Source organism: Jaculus jaculus, chromosome 23 (assembly GCF_020740685.1).
Source record: "Jaculus jaculus isolate mJacJac1 chromosome 23, mJacJac1.mat.Y.cur, whole genome shotgun sequence".
NCBI classification, from domain to species: Eukaryota; Metazoa; Chordata; class Mammalia; order Rodentia; family Dipodidae; genus Jaculus; species Jaculus jaculus.
The window spans coordinates 7,349,666-7,372,869 of record NC_059124.1 but is presented as its reverse complement, the minus strand read 5'-3'; the positions used below and the strand labels follow the sequence as shown (position 1 = coordinate 7,372,869).

General features: G+C 46.2%; 2 protein-coding genes across 2 annotated transcripts in view; one reads left to right on the top strand and one right to left on the bottom strand.

Moving 5' to 3' along the window:
- Window positions 1-1,055: 1,055 nt before the first annotated feature.
- Window positions 1,056-19,886, top strand: Akap3 (A-kinase anchoring protein 3). Its single transcript, XM_004668688.2, has 3 exons — window positions 1,056-1,151; window positions 10,115-12,412; window positions 19,731-19,886. The coding sequence occupies exons 1-3, from the start codon at window positions 1,056-1,058 to the stop codon at window positions 19,884-19,886; spliced, it is 2,550 nt and encodes an 849-aa protein (XP_004668745.2).
- A 1,317-nt stretch (window positions 19,887-21,203) lies between these two features.
- Dyrk4 (dual specificity tyrosine phosphorylation regulated kinase 4) overlaps window positions 21,204-23,204 on the bottom strand; it is a 52,698-nt gene continuing 50,697 nt past the window's right edge. Inside the window, exons 13-14 of the mRNA XM_045139729.1 lie at window positions 22,380-22,555; window positions 21,204-21,456 (exon numbers count right to left, since the gene is read on the bottom strand). Coding sequence (XP_044995664.1) covers window positions 21,221-21,456; window positions 22,380-22,555 — 412 coding nt within the window. The 3' untranslated portion in view covers window positions 21,204-21,220. The remainder of the gene's footprint in view (window positions 21,457-22,379; window positions 22,556-23,204) is intronic.

Sequence of the window (23,204 nt, the reverse complement as noted above, 5' to 3'; positions counted from 1 at the left end):
CTCTCTCCCTCTCTCTCTACCTCTTTCTCTCTCCCAAATAAATAAATATTTAGAAAAAACAAATATTCTATGCCAGGCATGGTGGCACATGCCTTTAATCCCAGCAGTTGGGAGGCAGAGGTAGGAGGATTGCTGTGAGTTCAAGGCCACACTGAGACTACATAGTGAATTCCAGGTCAGCCTGGGCTAGAGTGAGACCCAACCTTAAAACAAACAAACAAACAAACAAAAAAGACCTCACAACTTCAGCTTGGGATAGACTATTGAACTTTATTGTAATGGAATTTTGTACCAGTATATTACTGTAGCTAAAATATAAAGATATATGTTTCATAAGGCTATTCAGGACATCGGAGAAGAAAACCTGGCCATCAGATCCCACCTTACTCAGGAGAAGTATAGATGTGAGTCAAATTTCTAATGAACCAAGAGTGGTTCTGTGTGGAAGGTTAGAAGTGAACATGGAGGGCTGGAGAGATGGCTTAGCTGTTAAGCACTTGCCTGTGAAGCCTAAGGACCCTGGTTCAAGGCTCAATTCCCCAGGACCCACGTTAGCCAGATGCACAAGGGGGCGCACGTGTCTAGAGTTCATTTGCAGTGGCTGGAGGCCCTGGCACACCCATTCTCTCTCTCTCTCTCTCTCTCTCTGTCTCTCTTTCTCTCTGTCTGTCTGTTGCTCTCCAATAAATAAATAAAAATAAACAATTTTTTTTTAAAAAAAGCTTGTATCGCTTAAAAATAAGCTCATGTACATAGACAGACATGCAGGGGAAAAGAAAATTCTTTCTTGGTCATATTGAGTTTTGAGTGTCTTGCTGAAAATCTAAGCAGGAAAGGGGAGGATTGAAAGGCAAAGTCAGGCAGGCAGGACCTCACTGGTCAGGTTCATTTACTCAACAGGTTGATAATTAGGTACCAGACACTGGCCTCATCTCTAGAGATACAAATGTGTTTAAGAAATATTTACCATTAGCTTTCTTTTTCCTTCCTTTCATGTATTTATCCTGTCCTTTTGCTGGCTCTTCATTTTGTGATTTTTTTTTTTCTGCTTCCAGATGACGGATAAGGTTGACTGGTTACAAAGCCAAAATGGAGTATGCAAAGTAGATGTCTATTCACCTGGAGATCACCAGTCCACAGACTGGAGAATGGTATGGGCCAATCACTTCATCCTCTCTAGTGGCAGGACATTTGAACTGTCATCAACAGTACCCTTATTCTCTGCGCCACTACTGCTACATCCTTTTATTTTTGAAGGTGTCATTGCTGGTGGGGAGAGCTCATGTAGAACAAAAGAAAAGTTTTTTTCCAGCAAATTCTATAGGTTTGCCTTGGGGGAGGGGGTACTCGTTATATGATACTTTGTAAGATCAATGTTACAACTAATGAAAAACTATGCATCACGATTATATATATATATAATTATATATATATGTGTGTGTGTGTGTGTGTGTGTGTGTGTATGTATGTATACACACACACACACATATGTGTATATGTATATATATATTTACTTTTCAAGCAGGAATATTCAAAACAAGTGTCTCCTTCATAGAAACCTTCATAGAAAATAATTTCCTAAAAGGGGAATGTCTGAAAATTCTGACTATCCACTCTCACTGCTGTAACATTGTCACTATGTTTTTAATATCCAATAAGTGTTTATCAAATGCTTTCTCTGTATCAGGCACTATATCAGACAGGGTCCAATAAGTGATGAAAATCACTCTGGTGATTTAATATTTAAAAATTTGCTTCCTATGAAAAGGTAAGGCACTACTAAAAGATATAAGAAAAGGACCAGGAATAAATGCAGAAAGCAGCTATTGCAGAGAGAGAGAGAGAGAGAGAGAGAGAGAGAGAGAGAGGCAAGAAAGAGATAATAAATCCTATTAAGACCGGGCATGGTGGCACATGCCTTTAGTCCCAGCACTCAGGAGGCAGAGGTGGGTGGATTGCTGTGAGTTTGAGGCTACCCTGAGACTCTATAGTGAATTCCAGGTCAGCCTGGGCTAGAGCCAGACCCTACCTCGAACCCACCCCCCCAAAACAAAAATCCCATTAAGGACAGAAAGCTAACACAACTCCACATGCTATTAGAAAACTCTATGCTGTGCAGTGTTTGCTGTTCAATTGAGAAAAGAACAAAAGAATAATCCCCACACTTGCTTTATAATAAAGTTTCACTGAGCATGGTGTAGCTCAGTCATGGAAATGTGCCTGTGTGTAGGTTTCTGTGCCCATCTGTAAATAACTAGAAGCATTAAAAGATAACTTTCAGGCTGGAGAGATGGCTTAGTGGTTAAGGCTCTTGCCTGCCAAGCCAATGAGCCCAGGTTCGATTCCCCAGGACCCACATTAGCCAGATGCACAAGGGAGCGCACGTGTCTGGAATTCATTTGCAATGGCTGGAGGCCCTAGCGAAACAGTCTCCTTCTCTCAATCTGGCCCTTTCTCTCTGTCACTCTCTCAAATGAATAAAAAGTCTTTGAAAAAAAATTTTAAATAACTTTAAGATGTAATCAGCACTCTCATACAGATAGAAAAATGAATGTGTATTTAAGATTTTAGTTAGCTCAGTAATAAGGAAGTAGGAGAAATGTAGCCAGTTCAAGGGCAAATTGAAAAGGGTAATTATAAACTAAGCATGGTAACATTTTATCTAATCCCAGCACTTTAGAGGCAGAGGCTGGTAGATCAGGAGTTAAAGGTCATCATCCTTAGCTATATAGTAAATTCACAGCTAGCCAGGAATACATGAGTCTCTGAGTCAAAACAACAAAGTAAGTAAGGCCAGGCGAGGTGGTGCAAACCTTTAATCCCAGAACTCGGTCGGTCAGGAGGCGGAGGTAGGAGAATCATCATGAGTTTGAGGCCACCCTGAGAAAAAGTAAGTAAAGACAAAAGGTGTTTGTAGATCAGAAACATCGAAGCTCACATACAGTGGGAAAGGGAAGTCGGGGTACCTTCACTACACATAAGTTGCATGTCTCTAGGAAAGAATTGTTTTCTAACAGTAAGTAATGTGGAAGGCTTAGATAACACTTTGTGTATTAACTGAAGATTTTTTCTTTCTATTAAAGCACAAGTTTCCACCACCCCAGCAGTCTCTTCCATTTTGATAAAAAATATAAAATAAAATAAAATCTAAAAGTAAGAATTCTGTTGTACACAAAAATAAGGGCTTGGCCGATTATCATCTTACCTTTGCATTACTGGAAGTTTCCATGAGGAAGCACAGATTGGAATTATAAAGGCCTGTATTATTGGCCATCCTGAAGTGAGGAAATCTGCCCAGGTTTCACCTGCAGACCCTAGACAAACAGGCCCGGGCACACCTCAGTTTCTCTAGAACTGTTCCTGATAGTAGCATGAAACATTCATCATAACGTTTTTTTTGTTGTTGTTGTTGTTGTTGTTGTTGTTTTGTTTTGGTTTTTCGAGGTAGGGTTTCACTTTAGCCCAGACTGACCTGGAATTCACTATGGAGTCTCAGAGTGGCCTTGAACTCGCAGTAATCCTCCTACCTCTGCCTCCCGAATGCTGGGATTAAAGGCATACACCACCACGCCCAGCTCATCATAACTTTTATCCAAAGTATTTCCTATTTCTTTTTTTTTTTTTAAGTTGTTTATTTATTTCTTTGAGAGAGAGGAAGAGGCAGAGGGAGAAAGAGAGACAGAGAGAGAGAGAATGGGCATGCCAGGGCCACCAGCCACCACAAATGAACTACGGATGCATGCGCCCCCTTGTGCATTTGGCTTATGTGGGTCTTGGAGAATCGAACCGGGATCCTTTGGCTTTGCAGGCAAATGCCTTAACCACTAAGCCATCTCTCCAGCCCCGCTTTTCCTATTTCTATATTGCATACACAAAAGGCAAACACAACAACAACAAACAAGTAAGGGGTGCTGTGTATAACTGGGCTGTCACCCGCCAGCTAAAACTCAGACAAGCCGGGCTCAGTGGCACACGGAGTCCGCTTGCTGTGTCCAGCTGCCTGCATTTCTTCTGTAATGTCTCCTAGCAGCAAAGAAGAACGCACTCATTTACAGACTTAAAGCTGTACCCTCTTCATAGTAATTAAATTAAGAAGCAAAAACAAGACTGGAGAGGTGGCTTAGTAGTGGTTAAGGCACTTGCGGGCAAAGCCAAAGAACCCAGGTTCGATTCCCCAGGACCCACGTAAGCCAGATGCACAAGGTGGCGCATGCGTCTGGAGTTTCTTTGCAGTGGTTGGAGGCCCTGGCAGGACTATTCTCTCTCTTTCCCTTTTTCCTTCTCTCTCTCAAATAAATAAATAAAAATATTTTTTTTAAAGAAGCAAAAACATATGAACAATGACTGTTTCAGCATTCTGTCTTATTAGAAACATATCCAATAGGAGACCAGCAGGGTACTGGGGGGGGGGGGGCGGGATTTGGGAGAATAATGGAGCAAAGATTAGCAAAGTACCATGATATAGGTGTGTAATGTCATAATAAGACACACTATTGGGCCAGGCGTTGTGGCACATGCCTTTAATCCCAGCACTCAGGAAGCAGAGATACAAGGATTGCCATGAGTTCGAGGCCAGCTTTAGACTACAGAGTGAATTCCAGGACAGCTTGGGCTAGAGAAAGACCCTACCTTGAAAACAAAACAAAAAAAAAAAAATTTGTGTGCCAACTGAAAAATTAATAAAAATATCAAAAGGAAAGGAAAATAATAAAAGAATAAAGAAAAGTGTACCCAATCAATAATGCTAACTCAATTTAATACCAATCTGGTGTTTTCAGTTATTTAAAGATATTGGAGGGGGACTGAAAAGATGGCTTGCAAAGACTGCTTGAGTTCAATTCATAAGCCACTCTCAGAAGCCAGGCACAAAACGTAATTCTGCCTCTGTTTACAGTGGCAAGAGGCCCTGCAATGCCCATGCAGGCACACACACGCTTAAGGAAATAAAAAATTGTTAAATATTGGAAATTTATCATCAAGTGAGCATACTATTAACCATGGTAAGTATTGAGATAAAGTTAAGTACAAATATATATATGTATGTATACATATGTATGTATACATATGTATGTATATATATACACATATATATGTATGTATATATATTTAAAATTGTTTATTTTGGGGCCGGACGTGGTGGCGCACACCTTTAATCCCAGCACTCAGGAGGCAGAGGCAGGAGAATTGCCGTGAGTTTGAGGCCACCCTGAGACTCCACAGTGAATTCCAGGTCAGCCTGGGCTAGAGTGAGACCTTACCTTGAAAAATCAAAAAAAAAAAAAACTTGTTTATTTTTATTTATTTATTTGAAAGAGTCAGACACACAGAGAGAGAGGGTGAGAGAGGGAGAGACAGAGACAGACAGAGAGAGAGAGAGAGAGAGAGAGAGAGAGAGAGAAAGAGAGAGAGGGAGGGAGAGAATGGATGTTCTAGAGCCTCCAGCCACTGCAGATTCATGAGCCACCTTGTGTATCTGGTTTACGTGGGTCCTGGGGAATCAAGCCTCGAACCGGGGTCCTTGGGTGTCACAGGCAAGTGCTTAACCGCTAAGCCATCTCTCCAATCCACAAATTTATATTTTTAGTACATTAAACATTAGTAGAAGCCATGCTAGGGCAAGGGCATAGTAGCTCAGGCCGGCCACGAACTTGCAAAATGGCCTCAAACTCCTCCTGGCTCAGCCTCTCAAGTGCTGGAGTCACAGGCATGAATGACTGCGCTCATCAGAGAATAAACACATGAAATGATTAATTCATTAGATCACCAAATTGTCAGACAATCAACCAAAGGCACAATCCGTATTGCCACCAGTAGGTATGGACCACAAACAGACCCAGTGGAAAACCAAAAACAAAATTAATAGAGAGGAAAATTAAAAGTAGGAAACCAGGATATCTGCTAAGTCCTACGGAGTGGGACTGGAGGAAGGCAGACAGGAAACGAGGCTGTGGTGAACCTTTCTTGTGCTGGCACACCTCCACTGAGTCCCTCTGACCAGCATCTTGGTAGAGGACTCCAAGCTCCTCAATCAAAAGACAACTTTTAGAGAAGAATAAAATAAGGACTCTCGTCTGTGGACCAAATGAGCATATGTTAAAGACTTAACTCATTGTTTAGGCACTGTTGAGGTTCACAGTATGCACGCAACCAGAAATCCTGAGGTGTCTGTGTGCTAGGACTCACCATTTCCAGATGGGCAAGGTAGTCAGTGGAGCCTCCACTTAACAGATAAGAATTACGTTACCGGGCTGGAGGAATGGCTTAGCGCTTAAGGCGTTTGCCTGCAAAGCCAAAGGACCCAGGTTTGGTTCCCCAGGACCCACGCTAGCCAGATGCACAAGGGGGCGCACGCGTCTGGAGTTGGTTTGCAGTGGCTGGAGGCCCTGGTGCACCCATTCTCTCTCTCTCTCTCCCTCTTTCTCTGTCAAATAAATAAAATAACATAAAATAAAATAAATGCATGAGCTACCACACCCAGCTCCAGAGTACGTTTTAAAAAAGAAAAAGAATTACCTTACATTGCTGATGTTTATCTAGTTTACAGAGTTGTAGACAGATAATGTGGAAAAGTGTGCTATGGATAATGTATAGTTTTCTGTTTATTTATTAGAGAGAGAGAGAGAGTGAAAGTGAGAATGGGTGCACCAGGGCCTCTAGCCACTACAAACAAACTTCAGATGCATGTGCCACCATGTGCACCTGGTTTACGTGGGACCTGGAGAATCAGACCTGGGTCCTCAGGCTTTACAGGCATGCGCCTTAACCACTAAGCCATCTCTCCAGCCCTGTTTTTGTTTTTGTTTTTGAGACAAGGTCTCATGTAGCTCAGGTTGTTCTTGAATTCACTTTGAACTTCTGAGGTTCCCACCTCTACTTCCCAAATGCTGGGCCTGAGCTGGGAAGACGGTTCAGTGGTTAGAGGTGCTTGCTTCCAAATGCTGGGCTTATAAGCATGAGCTACCACGTCTGACTGATGCAGAGCTGGGGATTGAGCCCAGGGTTTTGTGTATACTTGGCATGCGCTCTGCCCACCCTGGAAACACAGCGTTTTCCTTGTGGGAATAACAATTCAGATTGGGAGAGCAGACAACAGACAGAGAGAGAAAGAGGCAGAGAGAGAGAGAGGGAGAATGGGCGCGCCAGGGCCTCCAGCCACTGTAAATGAACTCCAGACGCGTGTGCCCCCTTGTGCATCTGGCTAACGTGTGTCCTGGGGAATCGAGCCTTGAACCAGGGTCCTCAGGCTTCACAAGCAAGCGTTTAACCGCTAAGCCATCTCTCCAGCCCATCTGGGAGAACCTTTATGAGGGGTGTTAAACACCAGTCCTTAACCCCAGCATGGTAACAAGCAGCTTCAACCTAGTTACCAGGAGATCAGAGCATCTGCTTTCTGCCAAGTCACCAGCATCCAGCACAGGGTATTAGTTAGAGGCAAGACTGGATTTGCATGTGGATCCCCACCTTGCACCGTTCTGAAATGCTAGCCCAAGTATTCTGCGTCTCTAAGCTTCTGTTCTCTTGTTAGTGATACTAGAAAAGCCAAACCTCCTTTGGGGCTGGAAGAATGGCTTAGCAGGTAAGGTGTTTGCCTGCGAAGTCAAAGGACCCAGGTTCAATCCCCAGTACCTACGTAAGCCAGGTTGCACATGCGTCTGGAGTTCATTTGCAGTGGCTGAAGGATCTGGCGTACCCATTCTGTCTCTCTCTCTCTCTATCTCTATCTCAAATAAATAAAATAAAATAATTTTTAACAAACCCTCCTTTGCAGGATGCGTATGAGGACTAAATGAAATCCTGTGTGCAAGGTGTCTAGCAGAGCACCTAGCAAAGACTACTGCTGCTGAACAAACAGTAGACAGTGGTTTTTACTTTAGTACTTAGGATGGTGACATACTAGGAAATTTGGTAATTAAGGCACCAAACTTTCCTTAAATAAGGACAGTATCACATGCAACCACACACACATGCACACACATACACATGTGCATACACCCCACATATACACACAAAAGACGGTAATAGCTGTGGTCAATCCTACCTTGATATGACCACAGGAGCCTTTGTATTTGATCATAAAGAGACGTTGCCGTGTACGCAGTCTTGCTTTATCTTATGTTCATGTGAAGAGTTTTCCCCACTTACAGATTATAGAGACATCTAAATATGTGTCACAGCCGGGGCCCATCAGAGTCTGTAATCACACAGAACTAATTGCCCCGTGTTGTTAACCCCTCAAGAATCTGTAATTGTTCATTGGTATCAGCTTGTTAGTTGAAAGCCACTTACAATATCAAGATTAGGTATAGCCTGACCTGCATAAAAGTGGGCTCCCAACAGGTTGTCATCAACGATGGCAGACACAAATTGGCCCCCATATCCGTGACTTCACGGTGCCCAGGACTTCCTACACAAGACCCTCATGATAGGAGTAAAAGATGATGGTATCAAAAAAAGAGAGACTAGGGCTGGAGAGATGGCTTAGCAGTTAAGCGCTTGCCTGTGAAGCCTAAGGACCCCGGTTCGAGGCTCGGTTCCCCAGGTCCCACGTTAGCCAGATGCACAAGGGGCCGCACGCGTCTGGAGTTCGTTTGCAGAGGCTGGAAGCCCTGGCGCGCCCATTCTCTCTCTCTCCCTCTATCTGTCTTTCTCTCTGTGTCTGTCGCTCTCAAATAAATAAATAAAAAATTTTTTTAAAAAAAGAGAGACTAAAGTTGAGGGGCGAAGGGGATATGATGGCAAGTGGATTTGTGAATGCAGGGAGGGAATTATCATGGTTTATTGTCTATAATTATTATGGAAGTTGTCAATAAAAAGCTTTAAAATCCCCCCCCCCAAAAAAAGAGAGAAACAAAAGATATCAATATAGAAGAGAAAACAGAGGAATGGCAGGGGCTCGGGGGACAGGGAGGGGGGGCAAAGGAGAGTGTGTGTGGGGAGTATGTAGATTTTGTTTTGGTTTGTTTTTGAGGTAGAGTCTGACTCTAGCCCAGACTGACCTGAAACTCACTCTGTAGTCGCAGACTATCCTCAAACTCACAGTGATCCCCCTACCTCTTCCTCCTGCGTTCTATGATTAAAGGTATGAACTGCCATGCCTGGCTCAGTCTATTTTCTATGTTCTCTATTGTTTATTAATATTCATGAAGCTTGTTTGAGTTTAAAATTCCTACAATAGGGCTGGAGAGATGGCTTAGCAGTTAAGGCACTTGCCTGCAAAGCCTAAGGGCCCAGGTTCGATTCCACTGGACCCACATAAGCCAGATGCACAAGGTGGTGGTGCATGTGTCTGGAGTTCGTTTGCAGAGGCTGAAGGCCCAGGAGTGTGTGTGCATGATCTCTCTCTCTCTCTGTCTTTCTCTCTCAAATAAATGAATAAAATTTAAAAAATTCCTGCAATACAAAGAGATAAATCATAGAAAATAATTAGTTATTAATTAATTATTAATAGCAATACCAATTCAATTTAGGTGCTGACTCCCCTGTGGGGCAGATGGCCACTGGATCCTAAGGATCTAAGTCGTCGTGACGTTAGAATGTAGTTGAACTTCCTGGGTCAGAGTTCTTGCTTCATCTGTGACTAACAGAACAATTTAATCTCCCTTGAAAACTGGAAGAAAATAAAAGCATCATTTATATTTATGGGGAGAATGATTTAAATAGGATCATAGTCTTAAAACCCTTGAAATTGTGTGTGATATATGATAAACAGTAAGCATATGTTCCTTTTAATCATATTAATGGAGCCAGCAAGAGAGAGGTGATGGCTTTTGTAGCTGGTCTTTGGGGTTGTTCTGAGTGGCCCATTACTTTACTTCCTTATAATCAGATGCAACCTTGTCTTTCTTTTTTGTTTTTGTTTATTTTTATTTATTTATTTATCTGAGAGTGACAGAGAGAGAAAGAAGCAAAGAGAGAGAGAGAATGGGTGTGCCAGAGCCTCCAGCCACTGCAAACAAACTGCAGATACGTGCGCCCCCTTGTGCATCTGGCTAACGTGGGTCCTGGGGAATCGAGCCTCGAACCGGGGTCCTTAGGCTTCACAGGCAAGCGTTTAACCGCTAAGCCATCTCTCCAGCCCTATCTTCTTTCTTTCTTTCCTTTCTTTTTTTTTAAGGATGCATCAACAGATCCTGTCCGAGTGCTCAGCTGGCTCCGCAGAGACCTGGAGGAAAGCACAGCGGAGTTCCAGGACTCTAGGTTCAAGCCCGGAGAGTCACTGTTTGATGAGGAAGTGGCCAACTTGGGAGACCAACGCAAAGGCTTCTGCATCGACTATTACAACACCACCACCAAGGGCAATCCAGGGAGACTGCATTTCGAGGTGACTCACACGGAAAACCCAGCCCAGGGCCCCAACGCCCAGCCAGGGAACACGAGCTCAGTAGACGAAGTTTCCTTCTACGCCAACCGCCTGACCAATTTGGTCATAGCCATGGCCCGCAAGGAGATCAATGAGAAGATCCATGGCTCCGAGAACAAATGCGTGCATCAGTCATTCTACATGGGGGACGAGCCCGTGCCCCACAAAAGCCTGAGCACGGTGGCCTCAGAGCTGGTGAACGAGACCGTCTCGGAATGTTCCAAAAATATGGCCGACAAGACTCCGGGCTCTGGAGACAGGGCCCTGGGGTCCCTGCAGAACCCCTCCAGTTTAAAATACAAAAGCACCCTGAAGATCAAGGAGAACAGCAATGAGAACAAGGGCCCGAGTGACAAGCCCGGTTCCAGGAAGTCCTTCTTCTACAAGGAAGTGTTTGAGTCTCGGAACGCGGGAGATGCCAGGGAGGGTGGGCGGACCTTACCCGGAGAAAGGAAGATGTTCAGGATGCAGGAAAGGCCTGATGATTTTTCCACCTCTGTCAGCCAAGGGATCATGACCTACGCCAACAGTGTGGTGTCGGACATGATGGTGTCCATCATGAAGACACTGAGGATCCAGGTGAAGGACACGACCATCGTCACCATCCTTCTGAAGCAGGTGCTGATCAAGCACGCCAAGGAGGTGGTCTCCGACCTCATCGACTCGTTCATGAGGAACATGCATAATGTCACCGGCAGCCTCATGACGGACACAGACTTCGTCTCAGCTGTGAAAAGAAGTCTCTTTTCTCAAGGAAGCCAGAAGGCCACAGATATCATGGACGCCATGCTGGGGAAGCTGTACAATGTTATGTTTGCCAAGAAATGCCCCGAGAACGTCAGGCAAACGAAGGACAAGAGTTACTCCCTCATCTCCATGAAAACCAGGGGCGACCCCAGGAACCGCAACGTGAACTTTGCCATGAAATCCGAAGCGAAACTGAGAGAGAATATGTATTCCACCTGCAAACCGGAGAAGGAGAAGACGTGCATGGAGACGTTGGGCGAGCACTTTATTAAGGAGGGGCTGACCATGTGGCACAAACACCAGCAAAGAGACTGCAAGTCTCCCGGACTGGAGAACCCAGCTTGCGATAAGCCGTGTTCGAACCCCCCGCCGGACATGTGCTTCGAGCAGCAGGAGACGTGTGAGTTCAACGCCTGTCCGCAGCAGCCAGAGAACTTTGAGAACTTCATGTGCGATTCCAACTCTTGGGCCAAGGACCTGATCGTTTCCGCCCTGCTTCTCATTCAGTACCACCTGGCCCAGGGAGGGAAGATGGATGCGCAGAGCTTCCTGGAGGCCGCCAGCACCTCCAACTTTCCCACCAAGCCCCCCGGGACGCATGACGAGTCCAGGCTCAAGTCTCCCCACAGGATGTGTGACCAGGAACAGTCCGAAAAGAAGGATCTGATGAGCGTCATCTTCAATTTTATCCGGAACCTACTCAGCGAGACCATCTTCAAGAGTCGATGTAAGTGTGAGCCCAAGGTACCGGAACCGCAGTGTAAGGACGAAGACTTCGACCCGTGTGACAGATCCATGACCTCTTCTCCACCCAAGTACTGTGAAGACGAGGAGACTGGTGGCACCTTCTCTGGGCTAACCAAGATGGTTGCCAACCAGCTCGACGGCTCCATGAACGGGCAGATGGTGGAACACCTAATGGACTCTGTGATGAAGCTATGTCTCATTATTGCCAAGTCCTGTGACTCCCCCCTGGCAGAGCTGGGAGATGAGAAATCGGGGGATGCCAGCAGGCCGAATTCGGCCTTCCCGGATAATTTATATGAGTGCTTACCCGTCAAGGGGACTGGGACAGCAGAAGCTCTGCTGCAGACTGCCTATCAGTCCATCCACAATGAGCTGAGAGGGTTGTCAGGACATCCCCCCGAGGGCTGCGAGGTGCCCAAGGTGATCGTCAGCAACCACAACTTCACTGACACCGTGCAGAACAAGCAGCTCCAAGCCGTCCTGCAGTGGGTGGCCGCCTCGGAGCTCAACGTCCCGATTTTGTACTTTGCTGGCGATGATGAAGGGATCCAGGAGAAGGTAACGAGAGGAGTGGGGGGGCTCTCCTAAGGGCTGGGCTGTACGGTCTGGCTGCTTTTTGCAGACACACAGGTGGGGAAGAAAGGGAAAAGAACAAATTTGAAGGTTATGTCTTCCGGCAGAGGTAAAGGCGAGGGAATATCCAAGCAGAGACGTAGCAGTCGGAGGCAGGATAAAGGGCGTTTTCTGTTTTCTTTAGGTGGGAGTGCTTGGATGACAGACTTACCACTTGTTGAAGGCGTCAGGTTCAGATCTGAGCTCTAGGCTGACTTTTGGAGAGAACAGGACTGCCTGATCAGTGAGATGTTGCTTCCGGGAGGTTTAAGTTGATGCTTCCTACAAATCTGTCACAACTTTCGTAGCTAATTGCCCAATAGTGTTGGGGGTCTGGAGAGATTTGATAAACACCCCTCCACTGCCTGGAGTTCTGAATCAGTTGAGAAGTTAGACTAAAGAATGAGAAAGAGGGTCTGGAAGGATGGCTTAGCCATTAAGGAGCTTGCCTGCAAAGCCAAAGGACCCAGGTTTGATTCCCCAGGACCCATGTAAGCCAGATGCCCAAGGGGGTGCATGCATCTGGATTTCATTTGCAGTGGCTGGAGGCCTTGGAGCACCCATTCTCTTTTTCTCTCTCTCGTGTGTGTATCTCTCTCTCCCAAATTTCTGCTGCATAGAGTGTGGGAAATAAGAGCAAGACCATTCCCACAAAGCACTCTCTCCTATCTCCCTTCTTCTTTCTCTCTTTCTCTCTCCCTCTTTCTTTTCTATTCTTTTTTCTTTTCTTTTCTCTTCTCTTTTCTTCTCTTCTCTTCTCTTCTCTTCTCTCTCTCTCTCTCTCTCTCTCTCTCTCTGTTTCTTTCTTTCTTTCGTTCGTTCTTTTGGTTTTCAAAGTAGGGTCTCACTCTAGCCCAGGCTGACCTGAAATTCACTACGTAGTCTCAGGCTGGCCTTGAACTCACGGCATTCCGCCTATCTCTCTGCCTCCCGAGTGCTGGGATTCAAGGTGCGTGCGCCACCATGCCCGGCTCACTTCTCCTTTCTATCTGCTCATGAGTATGTCTTTTTACTGAGAAAAGTGGAGCAACAGCTGTTATTGATGAAGAAGTAGGGAAATCATCAGGGCTGGGGATTGTTATTTTAGAAATAATTTTTTTTCATAATTTTAGAAAAACTCATCCTTGGAGTTGAGGGTGTGTTTAAATAGTAAAGCACATGTTAGCATGTTAAAGGCCTTAGGTTCAATCTCCAGAACCAGAAAAAAAAAATTCTTAGAGGAATCAGATGTGAAGAAAGAGGGCTTCTCTTTTTTAAATTTATTTTTATTTTATTTATGTTAGAGAGAGAGAAACAGGAAGAGAGAGGGACTTGACATTCCAGGCTTCTGTCCCTGAAATTGAACTCCAGACACTTGCGCCACCTAGTGGACATGTGCGACCTTGCGCTTACCTCACCTTTGCGCGCCTGGCTTACGTGGGATCTGGAGAGTCGAACATGGGTCCTCAGACTTCGCAGGCAAGTGCCTCAACTGCCAAACCATCTCTCCAACCCGGCTTCTTGTAACTGGGTTTATCTAGTGACTGGGAAGATGCAGGACTGTGTAGCAGAGAGATCAGGCTACATGAGGCCTAGACAAGATACTGAAATCTTGACTTTGGCCTTGACAATACTCTCAATCTTAATAAGAGTGGAGCTGCTTCTCAAAGGGTGTTTGGCAGCCATAGGGTGCTTACCTAAGTGAGATCTTAGGCTTCCTTCCTGACCTACTGAACACAAGCTTCATTTTCAGCACAATATCCAGGGGATATATGTGCACGTGGCCTTTGTAACTGTTACTGGGTTTACCTAATGACTGGAACCGTGCAGAATCCATGAATTGATCAACCAGTCAGTCAGCCTCCTCGCTCCTTCACTAGGGCTGGTCCTCGGGATCTTGGGCAAGCTCTGTCTCCTTAGTGTTTTCAACTCGCAAGGCACAACCATGGTGTTTGTTACATAGCAACTAGCAGGAAGGAAAGAACACTATATTCTGGCAAGCACATCAGTGAAGAATCTGAACATAAGTGTGCCTTCATGTACGCAATGTGTGAAAAAGGCTTTTGTTCTGTGGCTGCCTTCTAAGTCAAACCCATGCATCGCATAGATAATTCTGGATATAGTGACTGTGAATCAAGAGTTTCTGTAAAACGTTTATCTAAAATGGGAATGAGGCTTGGCGTGGTGGTGTACGCCTTTAATCCCAGCACTCAGGAGGCAGAGGTAGGAGGATCGCCGTGAGTTTGAGGCCACCCTCGAATTCCAGGGCAGCCTGGGCTAGAATTATAGAGGGTTAGATCACCATGATTACCCCCCCCCCCTCATTCTAAAGATAAACACAGATATCTCTTACTTCTTTCAAGGAAAATAGCGGAGAGAATGACCAGCAGTTTGGTCAGCAAACTTCCATATGTTTAAGAACAGCTAGATGATGTGGGTGATAGACATGCCAAGGAGGGTACCTTGACTGATTTTGTTTTGGCAAAAGATTAATGCAACTGATTGGACCTGGTGACCCTCGGATGCCCATGGACCCAAATCCCTGTAGTATTTTAAAATTTTAATATGGACGCAAGTTCAAAACTCCAAAAGTACAAAAGAAAGCGCGGTGAAAATCGAGGGAACTTCCTCTTTCATAACAGTCATCTCGCTGCCCTCCGTGGAGAAAACATCCCCTAGAGTATTTCTTCTTCACCCTTCAAAATATGCAGGAGCATATTCAAGTCATGTATATCGTGTTTTGATTTTCAAGGTAGGGGTCACTCTCGAGCCCAGGCTGACCTGGAATCCACCCTGTTCTCCCGGGCTGGTTCTGGCTCACAGCCCACGCCTACTTCTGCCTCCCGGGTGCTGGCATTAAAGCCTTGTGCCACCACTCCCAGCTGCAAACGAACTCCAGACACATGTGCCACCATGTGCATCTGGCTTACATGGGAACTGTAGAATTGCAGGCGTGCACTTTAGTCGCTAAGCCATCTTTCCAGACCATTTTTACTGACCATTTCCACACATGTACGTAATGTGTTTGATCATATCCCCTCCCATTACTTTTTTTTTGTCTCATCTCACATTCCCTTCCAATGAACCCCTTCTTTTCAGCTAGTCCCTCCTTTAGTTTTTAAATACATATTTCATTTACGTATTGATTTGAGACAGAGAGAGAGAGAGAGAATGGGCATGCCAGGGCCTCCAGCCACTGCAAACAAACTCCAGATGTGTGCGCCCCCTTGTGCATCTGGCTTACGTGGACCCTGGAGAATCGAACCTGGGCCCTTTGGCTTTGCAGGCAAACGCCTTAACCACTAAGCCATCTCTCCAGCCCTCCTCCTTTATTTTGATGGCATTTTGTTTGTCCTCCCTCCTCCGTGATGACGTGTTGATGGGCACAGTATTGTGCAGGTAACAGCGGCCACTCTGGGGCCATGAATGCAATGGAGCCTCCCAGAGCCTCAGTGGATGTGATGATGTCTCATTCACTGCTGTGCACCCAACGGGTCATCTCTTCACAGCACTTTGGTGCATGTCAAGTCACTGCCATCCGCAAAGAAAAAGAAGCTTCTCTGGTCAGAAGCAAGAGTGGCATAACCTACGGGCATAAGCACAGGTGTTTAGAGAACGATGGGATGGGCACAATGGGTCCATTTCCCCAAACAGCAGTGGCACCATCCGCTTAGGGCCTATAACCTCCTCAGCCATAGGTTTCTGACTGGGTTTTCAGTGCCAGGCATGAATTCCCTCCCATGAAGCCCCAAATCCAAGTGGAGAGCAGCTGGTCACCCCTATAACAGACATGCCACTATTGAACCAGCGGGCACATCTTGTCTGGCTGGCCAGTTGCAGGGTCCACTGCCGGATAAGGCTGCTGTTGGCTTTTCTCCCCCAAGCGAGCTGCGTTGCACTTCCCAACACGATGAGAGCTAGCCAGCATCTCCTTTCTTCTATCTTGTATTTCTTTGCAGACACTTTTTTTTTTTTTTTCCCAGCATAGGGGATCAAACCCAACAACTTCTAGGCAAGCACTATAACACTGAGATATATACTCAGCTATCTTTATTTTTTGTTTTATTTTGAGACAGGTTCTAAGTTTCTCAGACTGTCCTTGATCTTTCTCTGTAGCTCATGCAGTCCATGAACTCTAATACTCTTCCTGTCTCAGCCTCCCAAGTAACTGTGATGACAGGCTGGGTTTGAAAAAAAAAAAAGAAAAACACAAAAAAACAGCTCTGATCCAGGCGTGGTGGCTCACGTGTTTAATCACAGCACTTGGGAGGCAGAGGTGGGAGGATCGTCATGAATTTGAGGCCACCCTGAGACTACACAGTGATTTCCAGGTCAGCCTGGGCTAGAGTGAGACCCTTCCTCAAAAACAAACAAACCAAAAATCCTCTTTATTTCTGACTCCTGGAATTCAATTTGTAGAACAAGATGGCTTCAGGACTGTAGCAGTCTGTAAGGAAAGTATGAGAGAAAGGCAGAAGAGAACATTGGACCTGATCTCTACAGACAGACTGTTTATGGAGAGAAAACAGTGCAGGGCAGCAGCCTTCCCATGGGATGAAGGCTGAAGCCCTGAACCAGCCTGGGGTGCCAGCTTGTAAGGAGGATCCTAAGCAAAATAGACTGGACCAGCTTCAGGTCCAAGGAAATGGTTAAGGAACTACAGTTATTTGTGTCTTTACTCAGAATAAGCTTTTTTTTAGCAAAATGGTCTAGGGAGGTGTGGTGGTTTGAATAGGTGATCCTCAATATATTCAGTTTATTTGTTTGTAGTTTGCATCTGCAGCCACCTGGCTGGAGGCAGTGTCACTGGGTGGATCTTAAGTTGTGGTGATGTGTTTCAGATTTCAATCTAAAGATATGCAAAGTGTGCCTAGCTGGAGTTCCTGAAGTGCGCTGTGTGGTTTTTGGCATTTTGGCTTATGCTTCTTTCTCTCTTGGTCCTGTGAAGGCAGGCCAGCTTCTTCTGCCATTTATGGAACTTCCCCTGGATCTGTAAGCTTCAATAAATCCCTTCCTCCATAACTGTGCCTGGTCTGGAAGTTCATCTCAGCGAACCTGAGGCTGTCTGCTCCAGGAGGATATCACCACCAGACAGTTTCTGTTCACTCGAGGTTTTCTGAGCTAAGGGAAGTTTATCAATCTGGAGTAGACAAGCCCATCAAGGCCACATGTTTATTGCCTGCTGGTCTTAGGGATAGTTATTAACTCTGTAATTCCCCCTAGTTTTCAGGGAAGGCTATTAACCCTTCACAGGCCCCTGTCTCTACCTCCCCAGTCCTAGAATTACAGATGTCAAATACCAACATCCAGTGAAACCTTCTTTTCTCAAGAATATCCACATGTGCTGGAAATTTCTCCTTCTGAAACAAATTCACAATTTATGGCCCATTTCTCTGGATTTTGGTGGTTCTTTCTTCCCGTCTGGTGCAGAATGCACACAGTGAAACCTTGTGCCTTTGCCTTACGTCAGCTTGTGGTCCTTAGAGTTCAGATGAACGACTATGTCCTTGGGAGGGAAGGAACTCACTCTCCCCATCGCGGACTTGAAGTGGGGAGTTAAGGTGGGGTTCTGATGCCCAGTTGTGACCCACTTCACCTCTCTGGGCGACATCTCCTGAGATCGAACTGACCTCTGGGATGCCACCTGCTCTAGGGCTGTAAGGCTCTCTCATGCATGGGGCATGCATTTGATTTCCTCTCACTCTTCTTGGTCTTTGTACAACAGTAGGGAAACTGTTTTATAACAGTATAGGGAGCTTAAAACCTTAGTCCTAGCCGGGCGTGGTAGTGCACACCTTTAACCCCAACGCTCGGGAGGCAGAGGTAGGAGGATCACCCGTGAGTTCGAGGCCACCCTGAGACTCCTTAGTGAATTCCAGGTCAGCCTGGGCTAGAGCAAAACCCTACCTTGGAAAAAAGAGAAAAAACCTTAGATCTGATGCAATAAGAACAGTACTGACAAGCATCCGGAGGAAACACCATATTTCAAGGGGAAAACTGGGGAACTTTGACCTTTGGTGAGAAACCACATAGGTGGCTAATATTTCTTTGAACTAAGGGGGTGAAGACCAGCTTCCTTGCCTTAAACAAGCCAGAAAACTGAGAGGGAGGCAGGACAATCAGGAATCCAAGCTCATCCTCAGTTACACTAAGCAGGTCTGAGGTCAGCCTGAACTATGTGAAACCCTATAATAAAAAAAAAAAATAAATAAATAAAAGGAAAGAAAGAAAGAAAAGGCTGGAGAGATGGCTTAATGGTTAAGTGCTTGCCTGTGAAGCCTAAGGACCCCGGTTCGAGACTTGATGATTCCCCAGGACCCACTTAAGCCAGTTGCACAAGGTGGCACATGCATCTGGAGTTTGTTTGCAGTGGCTGGAGGCCCTGTTGTGCCCATTCTCTCTCTCTCTGCCTGTTTCTCTGTCACTCTCAAATAAAAATAAATTAAAATTTAAAACATAAATTAAAAAATAAGAAAGCATCAGAGAGATGGCTCAGCTGTTAAGGCGCATGTCTGCAAAGCCTAAGGACCCAGGTTCGATTCTCCAGGTCCCACATAAGCCAGATGCACATGGTGGCACATGTGTCTGGAGTTCGTTTGCAGTGGCTGGAGGCCCTGATGCTCTCTCATTGTCTCTCTGACTATAGTAAAAAATTAAATAAAAGCCAGGCGTGGTGGCACACGCCTTTAATCCCAGTGCTCGGGAGGCAGAGGTAGGAGGATCGCCCCTGAGTTCGAGGCCACCCTGAGACTATATAGTGAATTCCAGGTCAGCCTGAGCTAGAGTGAGACCCTACCTCAAAAAAAACCAAATTAATTATTAATTAAATAATAATAAATAAGTAAAATAAAATCTTTAAAAGAAACCTTGGGCTAGAGAGATGGCTTAGCGGTTAAGGTGCTTTCCTGCGAAGCCTAAGGACCCAGGTTTGATGCCCCAGGACCCACGGAAGCCAGATGCACAAGGTGGTGGTGCACGCATCTGGAGTTCGTTTGCAGTGGCTGGAGGCCCTGGGGCACCCATTCTCAGTCTCTCTCTCAAATAAATAAATACTACAACGATTGCTAATAGTAATAGGGGTGCACCAGCAAGCCCTGCTCTAATAAAAAGAAATAAAAATAAGAGAGGAAAAATAACCCTTTACAGATTTGCCATTTCGACCTCAACCTCAGAGCCCCCCCCCCCCCAGGCGGCGGTTTCCCGGGTGCCCAGGTGGCGGCGGCGGGTGCTTGCCCGCCCGGCCCGCCCGCAAGCCCAGCCCTTTCCGTGTGTGTCCTCTCCGCAGCTGCTGCAGCTGTCGGCCAGCGCCGTGGAGAAGGGCCGCAGCGTCGGGGAGGTGCTGCAGTCGGTCCTGCAGTACGAGAAGGAGCGGCAGCTGGACGAGGCGGTGGGCAACGTCACGCGGCTGCAGCTGCTGGACTGGCTGATGGTGAACCTGTGACCGGGGCCCACGCCCTGCACCCCGAGTCCCAGCAGTGGGCCCCGCCCCGCCCCCCCCACCCCCCACCGCACAGCCCTGACATTACCTCCACGCCAGACCGCCATCAAATGCTACTCACTGGATTTTGCAGATTTTCCTGTCCATGCGAGCAAGGACGTAAAATTAAAAGATTACAATTAAAGGGCCCCCGCCCCCCCCTGTGAGTCTGGCTTCCCTGAGTTGAGGGTCAAGCTAAGTCAGGTTGATGGGGGGGGGGGGCGTGGTAAGACACATCTCTCATCCCAGTGCCTGGCAGTTGGAAGCAGTTCAGTCAGGAGTTCAGGGTCACCCCCCAGCTGCAACATCAGGTTCAAGGCCAGTCTAGGCCATGAGAGACCTTGTCTAACCCTTCTCTTCTCCCACCTGAATTAACAAAGCCCGAGTTCTGCTGTTAACTGGGGTTCCCCTGGTGGTCTGCCTTGGCTCCTGCCCCAGCCTCCATTGTGCAATTATTTCAACCCCACCCTTTGGGAAGCCTCCATCCCCTGCTGCCTTCTAGAAGCCGCGTTGCCTTTTCCCAACAAAGATGTGACCTTGTGACCCAGGCTGGCCCGTCAGAGGGGCCCCATCTTAGACCCAGGGATGGGTGCAGGTTCATTTATTTCTGACACCTTTCTTTTTTTTTTTAAGTATTTTTTATTTTTATTTATTTACTTGAGAGCAACAGACAGAGAGAGAAAGAGGCAGAGAGAGAGAGAGAGAGAGAGAGAGAGAGAGAGAGAGAGAGAGAGGGAGGGAGAGAATGGGTGCACCAGGGCCTCCAGCCACTGCAAATGAACTCCAGACACATGTGCCCCCTTGTGCATCTGGATAACGTGGATCCTGGGGAATTGAGCCTCGATCCAGGGTCCTTAGGCTTCACAGGCAAGCGCTTAACCCCTAAGCCACCTCTCCAAGGACCCACCCAGTTCTGTAGAATTTCCTTTCTTGATACCTTTCTTGTTAGCAAGGAAGACTGTATCTCTTTTATGGGACAGGAAAAAATGCTTATTTTATTTACAGTTCCATTAATGACGATATATCATGTTTAACACCACCCTGACACACACACACACACACACACACACACACACACACACACATACACACACACACACACACACAGAGACAGACACACATGAGTTGAGGTCCACCTTCCCACCCTTCACTACAGCAACCATGCCAGCCATCCATGTGAACAGAGTTTTAATTTTTTTTTAACCAAACCTTTATGCATTAAAAAACAATGTACAATATAAGTGCCATTTCTGATACAAATCGTTGTGGAAGGGAACAGGACACACCTTCCATCAGGGTCACACGATGGGTGGTAAAATGTTTGCATTCTTAGAGGACTTTTTGCTTTGTTCCGGGGAGGACATGGACAATGCTGACCCAACAGCAGGCTCCGGCTTTCCAGAAGCTTCTGCTAAGTGAGGCAGCTGGACTGTGTCAGCTGCGTGCTGCGGGGAGTCACGTTGACTTTCTGAGCTCGGAACATGCCGCTCGATGCCATCTTTTGATTTGTCCGAAGGCTCTTTGGTACTCTCATCTGCCAAGGAGAGAAAAGACTCAAGGAGTGCGTGTTCAAATGTGAGCTGCCGTGTGTAAGCTAACTTTCCCATGAGGTACACATCGTTTGGAGTTGGGGCTGTGGTGATATAAAAATAGTTCACGGGCAAAGCACATTCTATGTGACAGGCATTAGTGTGAGCACTTTACACTTACTAAGCTAATCCTTTCCAAAACCCACAGAATAAACATTATTTTTTAAGTTTATTTATTTGTGTAAAAGAGAAGGCGTGCACATGCGAGAGAGAGAGAGAGAGAGAGAGAGAGAGAGAGAGAGAGAGAATGAGAATGCCAGGGCCTTTTGTAGCTGCAAATGAACTTCAAACACATGTGGGCTCCGTAGCTTAGCTGGTTAGGGCACCTGTCTAGTGAACTTCAGACACATGCACTATTTTGTATATCTGGCTTTACCTGGATACTGAGGAGTTGAACCCTGGGCTGGCAGGCTTTGCAAGCAAGAGTCTTGAACCTCTGAGCCATCTCCCCAACCCCAAAGTAAGCATTACTCTTATTCTCACAAGTACACAAATGACACAGAGGTCAGCTGCCCAAGGACCCACCCAGTTCTGTAGAATTTCCTCCCAGCTAACTTGAATTTGGTGACCTGTACTTATTCTAGACTGCACTGGCCATTCAAGATTTGCCTTGTGCCGTAAGGGATTGACAACATCACAATACAGCCTACGGAGTGGACACAGTGGAAGGAAGGGGAAGAGGGAGGAAAACAAAATCCTAATCGCAACAGGTCAACAGGAGGAGCTCAGCTAAATGCGAGTCTTCCAAAAGGAGAAAGTTTCATGAAGACCTAGCAGGCTGTTCTCGGCACAGACAGACCTGGCTGAGCCTGGGTTGGATTTCGTGTGTACCAGGCTCCTTGGGTTGTGGCAATGGGACTAGCTGTACCTTTCTTGCTTTTGCTGGAGTGGTGATGCGCCTGCGCCTTGTCCTTGCTTATCTCTGGACAGAAACTGGATTTCCGCAGGGTCTGAAGCTTGGGCAGCGTCTTGAGTTTCCGTGGCTCATGAATCCAGGCATGCTTGAGGGCCTGGTCGGGGGTCATGCGAAGAGAAGGCTCCCATCTGCACAGCGACAAAGACCGACAGAGTTATTGTCTGGCTTCCCTTTTTAGTACTGAAATACGTTAAACCCAGTAAAGGTATGTTCGTTTTCGCTAGGACACATCTCGAAGGTGGTGTCAGAGAACAGAGATGAGGACATCATTTGAAAGCCAGAAATAAATGTTGAAGATAATCTTTTCAGAAAGTTGGCATGACGAGAGATTTATTAAATCCCAAGCATTACAGAATTGCTAGAAATTCTTTTACACGAAATATTACTGGGCTGGAGAGATGGCCTAGTGGTTAAGGTGGCTGCCTGTGAAGCCTAAAGACCCATGTTCAACTCTCCAGGTCCCACATAAGCCAGACGCACAGGGTGATGCAAGCATGGAAGGCCACCCATGCACACAAGGTGGCGAACGCTTGTCTGGAATGTGATTGCAATGACTGGAGGCCCTGATGCACTAATTCTCTCTCTCTCTCTTTCATAAAAGAGGCCAGTCTGTTGGGTTTGCCTCAAAATATATATATATTATTTAGGACTGGGGATGTAGAGCACTTTCTTTGCATGTGTAAGAGCCTAGGTTCAAATCCCCAGTTCAACAAAAGCAAACATGAGCAAAAATCAAAGACATATATATATATTTTAAATCTTAGCCATGGGATTTAG